The sequence below is a fragment of the Mastacembelus armatus genome, chromosome 1 (assembly GCF_900324485.2).
Source record: "Mastacembelus armatus chromosome 1, fMasArm1.2, whole genome shotgun sequence".
Lineage (NCBI taxonomy): Eukaryota > Metazoa > Chordata > Actinopteri > Synbranchiformes > Mastacembelidae > Mastacembelus > Mastacembelus armatus.
In genome coordinates this window covers 5,741,591-5,756,852 of record NC_046633.1, presented here as the reverse complement: position 1 = coordinate 5,756,852, position 15,262 = coordinate 5,741,591, and the positions used below count along the sequence as shown (strand labels likewise).

Sequence of the window (15,262 nt, the reverse complement as noted above, 5' to 3'; positions counted from 1 at the left end):
ATCCATTATCTACCTCTTGTCCTGCTATTCAGGGTCACTAAGGGGCTGGATCCAGACCCAGTTCACATTGGTCTAGAGGCAGGGCAGAGCCTTGACAGATAGTCCCCTCCCAGCTCACCTATAATGCAGTTATTTTTACTTTAATTAATCCCTGGTGCTTTTTCTGCCATTGCATGCTAAATGTCTTTAGTAAAAAAAAAGTTTTATATCCATCCTCCAGGTCACATTCTGGGCCTCAAAACATCAAAAACAACATTTCCCAGAATGCTTCCGGAGCAGGGCTGCGTCAGAGTCCGTGCGCACCTGGGTGTGGCCCACACACACGCACCCTCACGCTCACGCGCACAGAAAAGAGGTTTTTCCGGATGGGTCTTTTCCCTGAGCCTTCACTCTGCCTTTCTCTCCGCTCACCGAGCCTCGTCTGACAGCTGCAGCTTTGCGGTAAGTTCCGCTGACCGGAACCGTTTCTCATTGTCGCTTTAACCCGAGAGGGACAGTTCAGGAGGATTAGACAGGTAGACGGGGACAGCTGGGGTCTACCTGTGGACAAAACAGAAACACGCCAGGTTGGCACCAGCTCAGTGTCAGGCTGGAGAGCAGATAGAGCAGGAAGCTTGTTTTAAACTGAGAAGAGACAAATAACCATCGAGGTGTAGAGTAAATGCCTCTGGGTCTTTAGAGAAAGTTTAACTACTTGTTGCGTTGCTGAATAACGCCTTTTCCTCCTTTAACAGACTTTCTTCTTCACGTTGAATTAAACCCGAAGACTGACAAAATGGTGAGTAACTTTCATGTCACTTTTTTTTTAGCTGACAATGAATGTTAAACACATGGCTAAAATGATAATTATTCGCATGGCCTTTGCAAAAACCCGTTATTTATGCTAATGTGTGGGTTTACCCTCAAAACTAGGAAACGACGCCCATTATTACATAATCTGTTTAAGATAAAACACACAACGGACTTGACAACCATCTACAGGCAGCTGAATAAACCTGCACTGTAACCACATTACACTGTAACCACATTACACTGTAAACACATTATTTTAACAGAGTATTTGTCAAATAGACTTTTACAAACAAAACCTTACAGCTTATAGAGTTGTATGGGCTTTGACTGATAGGTTTCTGAGGACCAGTCTCAGATTTAAACAATCACACTGTGCATTACTGCATTGTGAGGACATTACTGCATTGTGTGGACATTACTGCATTGTGTGGACATTACTGCATTGTGAGGACATTACTGCATTGTGAGGACATTACTGCATTGTGTGGACATTTTGGCCATTCCTAAGTACTTTGAAGACAGTTTAAAGGTTAATGCATGTTTTAATCGTTAATGTAAGAATGGCTGGTGTTAGGCATTTTTTTGTGAAGGCTAAGTTTAGGGTTAAGGCAAACGGACTATGTCAGTGATTGTCCTCATAAGTATATAGAGAAATATGTGTGTGTGCGCATGCGAGTAAAGTGCGCATGCTTGTGGGGCTTTTGGGGAAGTTGGGAAGTTTAGTGTATGAGTCATGTAGATGTGGGCCGTATTCCATTCGGGTGGGTCTCTGTGTCTTTCCACGTCTCTCTGTTTAATAAATCCACTTCCACGTCTAGTCTGGAGTTTAACCCCACCCTCCCACTCTTAAAGGGAAATCAATTCTCTTTCTCTATGTCAGGATGGAGTTGGTACATTATCCTCATAATAATAATCAGCTACAAAGATGTTAAGCTGCTGAACTCTGTAAACAGCCGGGGCCATAATCTGAACCTCTCTTTGGTATAAACTGATCTCAAGTCTGCTTTCAATAAACCTCATTTTGTTCAAGATCTAACTTGATTTAAACAATAAACCTGGTGATGCTTGTCCAGTGAAGAGAAAAGCCAAAAATGAAGTGATCAAATTTAACAGTATTGTTTGTGTTGCAGAAGCTTAATGTAAAGTATTCCTGTGTAGCATAGACCTCCACTGTTGTCCACGAGTCATTAAAATACAATCAATGAACCACACTTTTGCACTGGGTGACATTCTTTAGGGCACTGTAGTGTGTTTTTAGTTAATCACATATAGTGACACTCTTGTGGCACATATTTGTGTTGATTTGCAGCTGAAAGTAGGCTAATCCTCAACAAAAGCAATATTTACTACCATATGATTATTGTTTACAAAAAACTACATCTCAGCTTTTTTAGGAAATTACTAAACCATTTTCAAAATGTGCTCCAGTATATTTGTGATCAGTTTCTAAAGATTTAAGTCAGTTGGAAAAATGGGCTTGGCTCCAGCTAGGACTGTTGCAATACTGTGGTCAAACGTTCAAGCATCTTTCCAGATTTTAAAGAGATATAAAACCTTTATAAATGTGTCTTCTTAAGTGCGATAGATCTACAGCATCACATGACACAATACACTGGACAGTTTTCTCTTGGTTGTATTCAAACATTTTAAAGATCCAGTCTAAACCTGGCATAAAATGGAAACTTTAAGGACAAAGTTTAAAATCAGTCTAACCATGTAATTACTTTTTAAAATGTAAACTGCAAACTTTGAGTTCCAAAATAAAAAATACAAAGGACATGATCTTGTTATAGCCCAACTTTTAGTGAATTTAGAAAATGTTTAGATACTTTAATCTCTGAATATTTATGCCTGAATTCAGCAATTATCATTGCAGTTAACAGTAAAATTGTCTGTTTGACAATATGATAGGGAACTTCCTTTCATAAAAGCATGACTACAGTCTCCATGATAACCACTGTCTACAGGTGCAGGAGGGGGTTGATAAGACCTGTGTGGTGTCGCTCTCTGTGTGTAAGAGCAGATGCCAGGTGGCACAGCCTGTGTTTACTTATGGAGGGTCAACATACCTGGATCAGAAACCCATCTCATGTTCATGTCTAAACTCGCTTCACAGGACTCAGCTTATCACTTGCTATAGGAGTTAAAATTGAGTCTGACGTTCCAATGGGATTTATGTGCATTGTGGTATGTTGTTTAAATATCTCCTTGTTCAGTTGTTTGTCTGATGAGGCATCTGCATGCTGATTCGACTTTGTTTAGCATGTGATGCTGAGTGTGTTTATGAAAGCTCGTGGACATTTTGGTATTTCTTCCTGCAGAAAAACACAGATTCCTGGTTGTGAACGGTGACTTGTTCTTTTGGATGTCCCACAGTTTTTTTTGGGGGGGTTTTTTTTCCACACAGATTTTCAGGGTCAGAATTTCAGAGACATTTCTGTGGTCTAAACATCCCTCCCCATGAAATCAGCAGAAACCATTTGGCTGTTTTATGTTCAATGTGTCACAGTTTTAGGGTGTGTCTGGAATAAGTGCATCATTCTTAACAGCAAGAAGCACTTTCACTTCAATCGATCTCAAAGTTAATGTTTTTTCAGCTGTGTTAAATTATTAACATCTTCACTATTAATCATGGAGCTGAAAGTCTGTAAGTCATTATATTTACTAATTACATCTTAAAGAGGAAAGATCTTCGATGAGAATATGAAATGACAAATAGCACAAATTTATTTAGCAGTTTTATAAGTGAGGACATGAGGGAAAGTCTTAATATAGAAATATAAGATGTTGTTTTATACAGCAAGTATGCAAGCCGGAATCTAAAAATTAAAAATATTCTGCAGTGACATTTAAGTCGAGAGCCCTCACTCAAATAATGTAAAATGGTGAAATTGTGTGTTGTAAACACAACACAACATCTCGTTACACCTGTTCAAAGTTGCTTGCTGCCAAAAGTAAGATTCCATTTTGACTCCGTTTGCATCTAGAGGGTTTTCTGTTTACTGTCATTGGCGACTGCTAGACACGAGATCACTTGGTCTCCAGGAGTGTCACCCTTGAGACAGCCTTGTTTAAACGCTTCAGTGTGCTGAGGTGATAGTATTCACAAACACAAAGAACATGTGTGGTCCTTAGTTATCTGTTTAGTAAGATCTTGGGGAGACAGAAGCACATTAAAAGTAGTTTCTAGCATTGAGATTTTTCTTTCTACACTTTCACAACTTATTCACTGGCGCTGCCCAAAGTGAATATGGTTTGTTTAAACCAAGCCCATAGTATTCATGCTGCTCTACAATGTCTCTGTGTCTCTCTCCAAGTCCTCTGTAACTACACTACACTGATGTTGTTAATGTTATTGATACAAACTAATTTCTTAGACTGCTACAGTCTGTATAAAACCTGTTTTTTTTTTTTTTTTAAATGCCCAGCTTTTTAAAATTGTAATAAAATTGGTTTCTCTGTTTCGCTACTTTTCAACCTATCCAGCAGCGTTTGGTACATGGTGCTACAGTAGTGATGGTTGACATGTTGCCCGTGTGAACTCAAATCTGCCTTGAAATACTTCATTGCTTCTCACAGTCAGCAAACAAGAATCCAGAAATACCTGGTATTCTGGTTTTCTGCACTCATGTGCCAATAATCCAACTCCTTTCTTTAGTAGGTAGCTTAACTGACTCTAAAGGCATACTCAAAGACATATCTTTGGAAAATGTACCAGGATAATCCTACTGTTTTCCATGTTGCAGGCCAGCAGAGGAACAGTAAAACCCAGTGGAAACTTCAATGCCAGTGCAGATGCTGAGGTCCTGCACAAAGCCATGAAAGGGCTGGGTAAGATGCTTTGCGTATATGAATATCTGGAATCAGCACAGTGCCATCTGATGTGTTTTAGTTGTATCAGTCGATAGTACAGCTTCAACAGAGCAGTGAGAGACTGTTTTGGGTGTACAGTTGCTGTAGTAATCCCTGCTCTGTGTGGAGCTCCACCCAAACAGCAGTGAGTCATTAACACAAGAGCAGAGAGACAAACTTGAGCCACGTCACTGTAGGCTGTAATTATGTGAATGAAATACTTATCCAGAGTTTTATTTTATTTAAGAGTTTAGACAGAGAATGCTCATTGTTATTATATGCAGATCATGTGAGAATAGCTGTAAACAAACACAACCATGGTGCTTGTTGCTACAGGGACTGATGAGGGTGCCATCTTGCAGCTGGTGACTGCTCGCAGCAATGCCCAGAGGCAGGAGATCAAGGCTGCCTACAAAACTCTGTTTGGAAAGGTTGAACAATCTCATTAATAGCTGTCAAACCACATTATCACACACAGCATCGCAGGTGCTAACTAGACCTCACTGTACTTCATACTGATTTCATCCAAACACATTTAAAGACACAATATTGATGCCTCTTACGAATATGTACACCAAAAGGTGAGCTGAAAAAACATTACAGAAGGGTACAACAGATAATGACAAATAATGAGATAGATTTCATAAATTGATATTTAGGATAATAAGAACATAAATGAATCAGTTTTATTAATTTATAATTTAATGGGCAATAAAAAGAGGAATTCTACAAATAAAATATTAATTACTTCCATTTCAAAACGAATGAATGAATTTCAAATTAAAGTGAGATTTTAAAAATACATCTGTAAAAAGGAAAATAAAAATTGAAATTATAATCTGGATTAATAAAATCAGGTTTTAATCGGGTATTTAAAAGGCCAATTCCTGCTTCTATTTGTAATTCCATTTTCCTGATGCTTGTGGTTTTTGTTTTAGCTTCTCCATTTGCTTATTTGTTTAGCCTCTCTGTATACATATACTCTTGTAAAATGAAAAGTAATGCAAATTAGCCCATGGCAGAGAGGGGTGTCAAGCGGTCTGATTGGCTGTCACTAGGCAGAGGGCATTGCAGTCTTTTGCATACACAGGAGTATTTTTTTGCTTTTCTGTAGTAAATACAGAAAAGAAACAGTGTCAAGTATAGTATAGTAGTAATCATAGTAGTGTCAAGAATGAAAGAAGAAAGTTTGATGAAGAAGTTTTACTGAGTTAAACTATCTGATGTATTGTTTTAGAAAATTACAAAAATTGGCTGGATGAGAATCTGAGAGGGTCAGGTGAGCTCTTGAAGCACACTTTGAGCTCAGTGACCACTGACAACATTAGTTTGCCATGGTCAAGCAAGTACAATACAGTACAACTTATCACCACAAAATCCACATACATGACAGAGTTACTTATTACATATAAACTAAACTAATCCAGCCATACATGACAACCACAGCATCCTTATGTTTATAGCATTGCAGCACAGTCACTCCCAGGAGTTATGCTGCACCAGAACTAATCAAAATACATACTGTATCACCATGACAGGATCTGATACATGACCTAAAGGGAGAGCTGAGTGGCAAATTTGAGACTTTGATCGTGGCTCTGATGACCCCACCCATCAGTTATGATGTAACTTGCCTCCATGATGCCATTAAGGTAGGTGCTACAGTCGTGACAGTTAAGAGTGAGAACCAGCCTTTTTGGTCTCATACTGCAAACAGAGTTTCTCTATGTAGACAGAAATTTCTACAAAGCAACTGAAATATCTGGTCTGCTCATTTGACCCTTTGGCCTCTAGGGGGCAGGAACAAACGAGAAGGTGCTGGTGGAGGTCCTCGCTTCCAGAAAACCTCAGCAGGTGAAGGACATCATCGCTGCTTACCAAAAGGGTAACACACACACACTAAACACTGCATGACATGACTGCAATCATGAACACGTGTTCATTCTGGGGTCAAATTTTGTTTTATCAGCAGTGAAACTAATGGCTGAATTTAATCTATATTTTTAAAGTCTTTTAAATCATGAGTATTTCTTTTTTACATTTACTATTAATTACCAACAAAGTTAGAATTAGGAAGAAACATCCTCAGTTATAAGAAATGATGCTTATTTGTAAAATGCATTAAATGTGTTTGTAGTAGTATTGTTCCTATGGCTAAGTCACATGTTAGTCTTATGTTTTAGATGAAAAAATAAAAAAAAAAGTGAATTGAAATATTTGAAATTCTTAATCCAAGGGCTGCTAACTACGTTTTCTGCTTTCAACATGCTTAAAGTATTAATTATAGGGTGAGGCTGGTGTTATTCACTTTTTCTCCACAGTGGCGCTAAGCTCGGTGCAGTGCAACTTAAATCACATGCAACTGAACAAAATGCAAATAAACTGAGAAAACCTTTATCAACTTGACAACACATTTAGCAATAAACCTACAAATGGAGAAAAGACAAACATGTACAGTAGTTTACATCTTAAAAAGGTAATATAACTTCCCAAAGCATGCTGGGTACTGTATTTCTTTAGCAAATATGACCATTTCCAATTAATACACATTTTATACTGTAAGCCAAATATCTTTGGACTTTGAGCTGTTGGTCAGACAGAGGAAGACGTTGGACCTTGGGCTCCATGAAACCTTAGCAGAAATTTTTCATGATATATTGGAAATTTTACAGGAGACACTAATAATAAATTGAGAAAATAACATATAGATTAATTAATGAAAAGAATCACCAGTTGCAGCCTAATTGTTGGTTTTTGCCTTTTTATGAAATTTGCTGACAGTACGAAAGATATAGAATCTCAGAGCCTTATATTTTAATTTTAAATTAAAATGCTTCAAATGTTTTAAACTACATGAGTGTTACAGAAATCAGCTTTTTTCTAAGCTCATGAACATCTGTGATGTTTCCTTCCTTCAGAGTATGATCGCAGCCTGGAGGCTGATGTATGTGGTGACACTTCAGGCCACTTCCAAAGACTCCTTGTTATTCTGCTCCAGGTATGTCTCATTACCATTATCTCTAATCTATACTCTGTTGTACTCTAGTCTTACAGACATGTTTAATCTCTCCTCAGGCCAGCAGGCAGACAGGCATCCAGCAGGAGCTGGTTGAGAGTGATGCTCAGGTGAGTTGGTGTTTGTTGCTGATGAGTAAATATTCCTGCTGTTCTCTCTCAATGGTGTTTTTGTCTTTTTGTCTGAGGGTGTGACAGCCACATGGGTTCACTGGGCTTCAAGGCATGTTTGTGTACACATACTTTTTGGAGACAGGGGTGTTTATAGAGCTAATCTGTAATGACATGACACCTAGTGGAGGAAATGAGTAAACCTTCTCTTACAATTATGTTAAACATATAAGGAAATAAAGAAGCAGAAGAAAATTGTGAAGGGATATTGGGGTAAACTATACTTGTGGTTGTTTGTTACAGTACACCGGGCTAGAACTAATGCATTCTAATACAAGAAATATCTTCAGGAAGGTCATGATGTTCTATTTCTGTTTAAACTTTCAAACTTGGGCCTGTAAGTAATAAATAAAACAAAAGAAAATGTCTGGTCACAAAAGGTCACAGTCTGTATTAGACGGTTGGTGTCCGATGTATTGGTTTTTATATGATTTTTGCATCTGTGTAATCAGGTACATTACTGTCTGCTGTCAGTTTGTAAAACAGATTCAGATTTTCTGGAATAAGTTCATCTGTAGTTAGTGGCGTATACATTTGCTGGGTTTTGGCCTGTACAATTTGTGAAATGCTTTGCATGGGTGTAGTTTATAAGCTTCCTAAGGGCTAACATGATTTATTCTTTTTTTGGTGGTTGTAGGCCCTCTTCAAAGCAGGAGAGCAGAAGTTTGGAACTGATGAACAATCATTCGTCACCATCCTGGGCAACCGGAGCACCGAACATCTTAGGAAAGGTTTGTGTCTGCAAGTTGAGGGTTGCAGCAAGAAGTTAAAAGCTACTGTAATTGTTTCATATAATTCTGAATCTGTGTGTTTTAGTATTTGATGCTTACATGAAGCTGTCTGGATACCAGATAGAGGAGAGCATCCAGAGGGAAACATCTGGATGCCTGAGAGACCTGCTTCTCGCAGTGGGTATGAAACAACACAATAACACATTGCAGATGTTTTCTGTCTTCTGCTGCTTTAAGGAAGGTGACTGAACGACTCACAATTCAAATTTTTCATGGTTTCTTCTAAAGTGAAGTGCGCCAGGAGTGTTCCAGCCTATTTTGCTGAGACTCTCTACAAATCCATGAAGGTAAGGCAAAAGATACTTACAGAGAGGATCTCTAGCCAAGTATCTACAACATTGAGGTTAACTTCAGTTTAATCAGTGACATACTAAGTTAAATCTGTCTGTTGACATGATTTACATGGTGGTCTGGGGGAAAAAACAGCAGTGCTCATTGAAAATTGCTGCTATCATATACAGTATAGTTTACATGTTTGTAGGGCATAGAGTGATAATGTGTTGATGTTTCAAGCAGGGTGCAGGAACTGATGATAACACCCTGATCAGAGTAATGGTGACTCGCAGTGAGGTGGACATGTTGGACATTAGAGCTGAGTTCAGGAGGCTCTTTGCCTGCTCACTGCACTCTACGATCAAGGTACTTACACACACACACACAAAATGCATACTGCACTACACACACGTACTTAAACTAGTTGCTATACATGGAGACAATCTTCTTCCATTTTCTTACATCTGTGTATATGTCTGTATTAAAGGGAGACACCAGCGGAGACTACTGTAAGGCCTTACTGCTGCTCTGTGCTGGGGATGATGCGTAATCGTGAAAACAGTCAATAAGCGAAGCCACACCTAAAGTGCCTCCACTCCAAGTGGGCCCTTTGGACCACCGGCTCACAAAGACAACAAGCTAATACAAAGTCAAAGTTCAATTCAGCAAAACCTTTTAAACTTGGATTCCAAATATTGTCTTTGAAAGGTAGCTAACATTTTATCAACATTAATGCAGCTTTTGGTCAACTAATACCTTTACCGTAACTAATGTTTAACATTTATAATTCCTAAGTATCTGACTGTAATTGTTTTTGTTTGCACTTTGTATGGCAAAAGTAATATGCAGTAATAAACTTTTCAGATGAAGTACAATACTGATTCATGGGTTTTTGTCCTGCAGCTTGTATACTCTACTGGTTTCTATTGAACATGCACTGACCCTCCGTGGCCACTAGAGGGAGCAAAAAACAGCTTTAACTGAACTGAGCTGCACGTGTGAATTTTAAAGCACCACAAAAACATCCATGTCATCATTTGGTCTAATAGACTGTTAAAAAGGAACTGAGTACATTTACTTCATGTATTGAACTTGAGTACAATTTAAAGATACATGTACTTTCCTTCAGTATTTTCATTTTATCCTACTTATATTTCTACTACAGTACATTCTAAAGTAATTATTGATCCTTTTTAATAGCTGTATCTTACTTTGCATAGAAATCTTTTAAATTATAATTAGCCCCTATTCAACAACATGTAACATTAAAATGCTGCCAACACATTCATAAATCATATTATTCAAAGATTGAAAGAAGTTACTTTTTTATTTTGTTTTTACTTTTGATAATTAGCATTTTACTGATTACTTTGTATTTTTAATTAAGTAGAAAATATTTTTGATCATTTTGGTGATCCCTCATATAGTGAAAACTCGAAGTCCAGTTGCCATGGCTCAACCTCTGGTCAAACTCCAGAGATGTACATGCTGCCAACATTATATACATGAAGCTTTTAGTGCTGCATGTTTTGCAGATTATGTATAAATAGTTTTTCACATCATTCTCATTTATGAAAGGTTTTTGTCATCATTTGACAAATCATAACATGTTGTTTAGTAAAAATTATCAGCCTGACCTTCATGTACTTTAAGTTGCCGGTTTGAAAAATTTCAAAGGGATTTGTGCATGTGTATGTGCAGGGTGGGCGGTGATCTCAGGTCCTGCTACACAGCTTTCTGTTATTCTTTTCACTGAAACGGTTGCCGCTGATTGTTGCCACAGAAACAGGCAGCCAATAATGAGATCTGAGGAGTAGGGTGTGGACTCAGGCCACCTCGAGCCACAGGAAGAACAATACCCCTGACTCCACCCCCTCGCTGCTCTGTGTGTTTTGGAGTGAGGGAGCCTGTGGGTGGGCAAGTGTTCGTCCAGCTTTTCAGGTCAGATCTGAAGTACCTAATGGAGCATTGAGTTGTGTTATAATATTTCTCCCCTTCCTAACATCCAGGCCCTACCGTCTTTCATCATGCCGGACATACAATTCAACCCCAGTTTGACTTTGATCAAAAATTTCATTTCCATCAAGATCTTTAACAATCAGTGGTGGAAGAAGTACTGAAATCCTTTACCTAAGTATAAAACTTATAGCACAAAACACACACATTTATACATTATTGTGTTCATCAGTTTAATGTTGAAGCTGGTAAAGGTAGAGCTAAAGTTGAGTACCATATATCCTTATAATTTGAGTTACCTTATATACTCCTTGGTAGATTGTGACTTTCCTACTAAGGATTATGATTCCACTGTATTTAGATTTATATATTTGATGCTAAAGATTAAGTTGTAACTAAAGTGATAAGGTGAATGTAGTGGAGTAAACGTATGAAATTTTAATTCAAAGGTAGTGAAGTCAAAGTATGAAGTAGCAGAAAATGGAAATACTCAGTAAAGTACAGCTACGTCAAAATTGTACTCAAGAACAGTACTAGAGTAAATCTACCTAATTACTTTCCACCACTATTGACAGTTATGTCCAATGAAAGCACTGAATCAGGTCTTCAATAAAAGTACAATGTCTGACTGTTTGAACAGTAATGTTAATGTTACCTGCCAAGAGCTGGTGTTATCCTCCTGCATGTGGCTGCTTGATATAGACCTGGAACAAGGGCTGGAACGGGGCTTGGACAAGGAACTGCAGACTGACAGGGGTCTAAAAGGAGAGAAAGGGAAGTCCAAAATCCAAAAACGTACAGGTCAAAAACAGGTAAAGACTGAAAAGCTACAACTGGAATGACACAATAGGCAATGTGGCAGAGTAGAAGTGTTAGTGGACCAGTGGAAGCTAATGAAGGAACGGGGAACAGGTGAGTTGGTAGATGTGGAGAAATCAGTTTGAGTTAGGTCATGTGGCGCTGGTCTGATATGACAAGACAGTCACTCATTCACTGCTCCCTACATAATGCACACTAAAGTTCACTCAACATGAACAGCAATTTGAGATTTCAGACACTAATCATTGTCATTTTGCGTCATCACTAAGGGCTGTAGAACATAGAAATATACTCTTAGATAACACATGAGCCACTTTACTGAATTTACAACTGATTTTCCAGTAGTTTGGTTTGTTACTAATATAGTACAGGATTCTTGGTTCCATTAAAATGTGGATTTTTATTCTAAAACACTTTACCATGACTCAATAGAATTTATCATTTTGGAAATGAACAATGAATAAAGAATACATAATTACAACAAATACTAAATATCCAATACAATGTTGTCAGGTTATCCAATTTTTTTATTTCATTTATTACATTTCTGGTGACACAATAATGTTTGGCTCAATGACATTTTATTAAACTATAAGTAAAAACAATTACAGTGATGTTCTGATGTTCTTAAGCTTGATCCATTTTAGGAACTAAATGCAGCTTTGATTTTGAAACTGGGACTTTTCTCGTCTAATCAGATCTTTATCGACTATGGGACAACACCTCACTGTGGTGTGGACATTGTGTGTCTGTGTGTGTGTGGTGTTAATGATATCCTGATTCATACCGTACAGAGCTGGCACTGCCTGCAAATAAATTCCAGTGAAGCACTAATGATGGCGCCACTGAATTACGCACACACACACACACACACACACACACACAGTAGTACCATGAACAAATATGTTACTAAATCTACAATTCAGTGTATGTTCACACATGTCAAAGATCATATCATCGTCTAGTTGTCTATGCTCCAGTTTCCATTTTTTTCACTGCACTTTAAACACACTTATAAATAAGATTTGAGTAAGTATGACAATGTGGTAGAAATGGCTCATTGTTAAGAAGTTACATGAGAATTAAAATTAAATTAACAATGTGCAGGTGTGCATGCCTTTACACAGCTGCTCATTGCATTTCACTTTGCTGTTTTGCTGTCATGTCCATAATTCTTCTGTTATCACTCTCACGCCTTTAGAGGCATTTTTGGCCACAATGCTGAGAGGAAATCCTTTAAGCCTCACTATACACTACAGGCTTAGCAGGCTTTAAGTCCGACTGATTTGAATAGAATTTGTAATTTAGCTTAATGAATGACAACATACTTCTAGTTAAGTGACTAATTTGAGACAAACACTCCCACCTTTTGTAGTGCACTGTAGGTTGAGTGTGGGCCAGAAAAGTGATTGATAGAGCTGCAGTTCTTCAATGCTGTGTAAACTGATCTCTGGAGTATATTATCCTGCAGAAGCCAAGAGATAAAGGAAATAAACCCACATGATGACCAGCAGAGGTGGGGAGAAGGTGGTTGCTTCTTACAGCAGATTTTTTGGATGGTATCCTCATTTCCTTCTTCCCCTTTGACCTCTAACCTCTAACAACTTCCTGCTTCTGGACTGTGTCTTTGAGCTCAGAAGAAGAAGCCTATAAAACAATATGTCTACATAAATCCCTTCCATCAAAGGTGGAAATTATGCTCCATTTGTTGTTTTAAGGGAAAAAGAGCAGTAGGTCAGAGATGATGAAAAGTCAAGAACAGGCAGGAAAACATAAAAATCCACATCTGGGGTTGCACTTGTTCAAGAATCAGTCACATATGCACACAGCTGGATTAAAGCAGTCTCTCCTTCCAACCTTCCTACAGGTCTAGGACAAGTTCAGTGAACACTTTGGAATGACCTGCATGTATGTATAAATTATGAATCTGCTTTTTGGAGTAGCCCAGTCAGACTCCAGACAATGACCTGAATGACTCATTTATACACAGAAATTTTCACTTTATAATCCAGATGCACCTGCATATATATAGACACACACACACATATACATATATATATCCCCACATTTATACATACACTATTCATATAATCATGTCTCCTCATTAAACGTCACATACTGAATACCGCAGACCACATTATACAAATAGAATGTATTTATTCGTGCATGAATAAAATCTTGATATGACAGTAGTTGATTTATAAAGTTTACCAGAGATACAAGAAGGTTCATTGGTTGCGTAATACTGTACCTTTGCTGGTAAAACATATAAACTATGCAGGATCACGTGGTACCTGATGGTTAAAATTGTTTGAGACTAATAATAATGGTTAAAGGTGTGTTGACAGGTGGTGCGTCAGTCTGCTCATGTCCAATGCATCTAGCAGTCACGTTGAAACATGGAGAAGAACAGCGCGCACACACTGGCCCACGAGCTGCTGCAGTATTCTTCCGCCGTTTTCCGGTGGTCCGCGCGCCCAGTGCATTCTGTCGGTGGTGCTACGGGCGGGGGAGTCTCCGGGCGACCGGACTGATTCAAAGCTCCGGAGCTGCTGAGCTTGAAATGCGCGTCCCGGGGCGCGTACTTACACACGCCAGCCTTCACCAGAGCGCGCTCGTCCTTGCACACTTTGCCTTGCAGCTTTTTGAGCGCGCGGGCCATCTGCTTCCAGAAGCTCCTGGGGTCGGACAGGTAACTCGGGCAGCTCTGAGGCTTGGCAGTGTAGTCACACTGCGCGTCCGGGTTCTGGCATTTGACCGACAGGTTCACCGCGTCACTGTCGTCTCTCGCTACCCACGTGCACTGCATCTTGTCCTTGGTGGAGAACTTTCCTCGGCCGGTCGCTGCTGGCCGGTTCCCGCTTCTGTGCGCTCTTTCAGGGGCTGGAGTCACGGGTTTGCCAATTCCCCTGCTCTTATTGCGCGCCCCGGAGCACAGAGAGACCTGCTGACCGAGGAAGGCCAACAGCAACCAGGGAGCCAAAGTCCTCAGCAACCGCATCTTTTAGTTGATTAGCTGAAAACAGAGAGAGCAGGTTCAGAGGCAAAATGTTTAAAATAAAATAAAAAATAAAATATAATTGCTGCTATCAGAAAATATCACCACAGAACCTTGTTAAATTGTTTATTTACAGTAAACAAATAAACGGTTTTTAGTCCAACCTGACAACTAGAAAGTCACATCCTGTCAGACTTACCGAAAATGACAACTGGTCTTGTGCGTAAAAGCTGTTTCTTGTGCGTGTCTATGATCCCGCACATGGCTTTCATACATTCATACTACAGCACGCCCACCATTCCCGCCCTGAACACACACAGTTACGCACGTACCTCCGCGCACAGCCATTGAGAAAAATCCAGGCGATAGTTTCTTTAGGAAAGAGAAGGGAATGTGTTTGTTCTGGTCTGACCTGACGTGTCCAAACTGGCCCCAGGGGAGTTGAGCCGAAGATCAAAGCGATGGCAACTACAACTGATGATATAATCTGCACAGAGTATGTGGTTATTCTACAGAAATGTACCGCAGTAATAATCCCACATGTACACAAGCGCGTTTGGATCCTCGACAATCCGACGCTGCTTTCAACCATGAG

At 39.1% G+C, this 15,262-nt stretch overlaps 2 protein-coding genes across 4 annotated transcripts; one reads left to right on the top strand and one right to left on the bottom strand.

Moving 5' to 3' along the window:
* The first annotated feature begins 302 nt into the window (after positions 1 to 302).
* On the top strand, positions 303 to 9,769 carry anxa5b (annexin A5b). Of its 3 annotated transcripts, XM_026303830.1 has the most exons (13): positions 303 to 441; positions 735 to 778; positions 4,539 to 4,623; positions 4,981 to 5,075; positions 6,183 to 6,296; positions 6,439 to 6,529; positions 7,563 to 7,642; positions 7,720 to 7,770; positions 8,468 to 8,561; positions 8,647 to 8,742; positions 8,850 to 8,908; positions 9,135 to 9,260; positions 9,382 to 9,769. In XM_026303830.1, the coding sequence occupies exons 2-13, from the start codon at positions 776 to 778 to the stop codon at positions 9,442 to 9,444; spliced, it is 957 nt and encodes a 318-aa protein (XP_026159615.1). In that variant the 5' UTR covers positions 303 to 441; positions 735 to 775; the 3' UTR covers positions 9,445 to 9,769. The 3 variants fall into 3 exon arrangements, with proteins under 3 accessions (XP_026159615.1, XP_026159614.1, XP_026159613.1); XM_026303829.1 differs by lacking the exons at positions 303 to 441; positions 735 to 778 and having other exon boundaries at positions 4,530 to 4,623; positions 9,138 to 9,260; XM_026303828.1 differs by lacking the exons at positions 303 to 441; positions 735 to 778 and having other exon boundaries at positions 4,530 to 4,623.
* A 4,280-nt stretch (positions 9,770 to 14,049) lies between these two features.
* On the bottom strand, positions 14,050 to 14,899 carry LOC113128771 (fibroblast growth factor-binding protein 1-like). The gene is made up of 2 exons (XM_026304315.1): positions 14,867 to 14,899; positions 14,050 to 14,685 (listed from the first exon to the last, which is right to left on the bottom strand). Exon 2 carries the CDS (start codon positions 14,668 to 14,670, stop codon positions 14,050 to 14,052), a length of 621 nt encoding a protein of 206 aa, XP_026160100.1. The 5' UTR covers positions 14,671 to 14,685; positions 14,867 to 14,899.
* Positions 14,900 to 15,262: the final 363 nt, after the last annotated feature.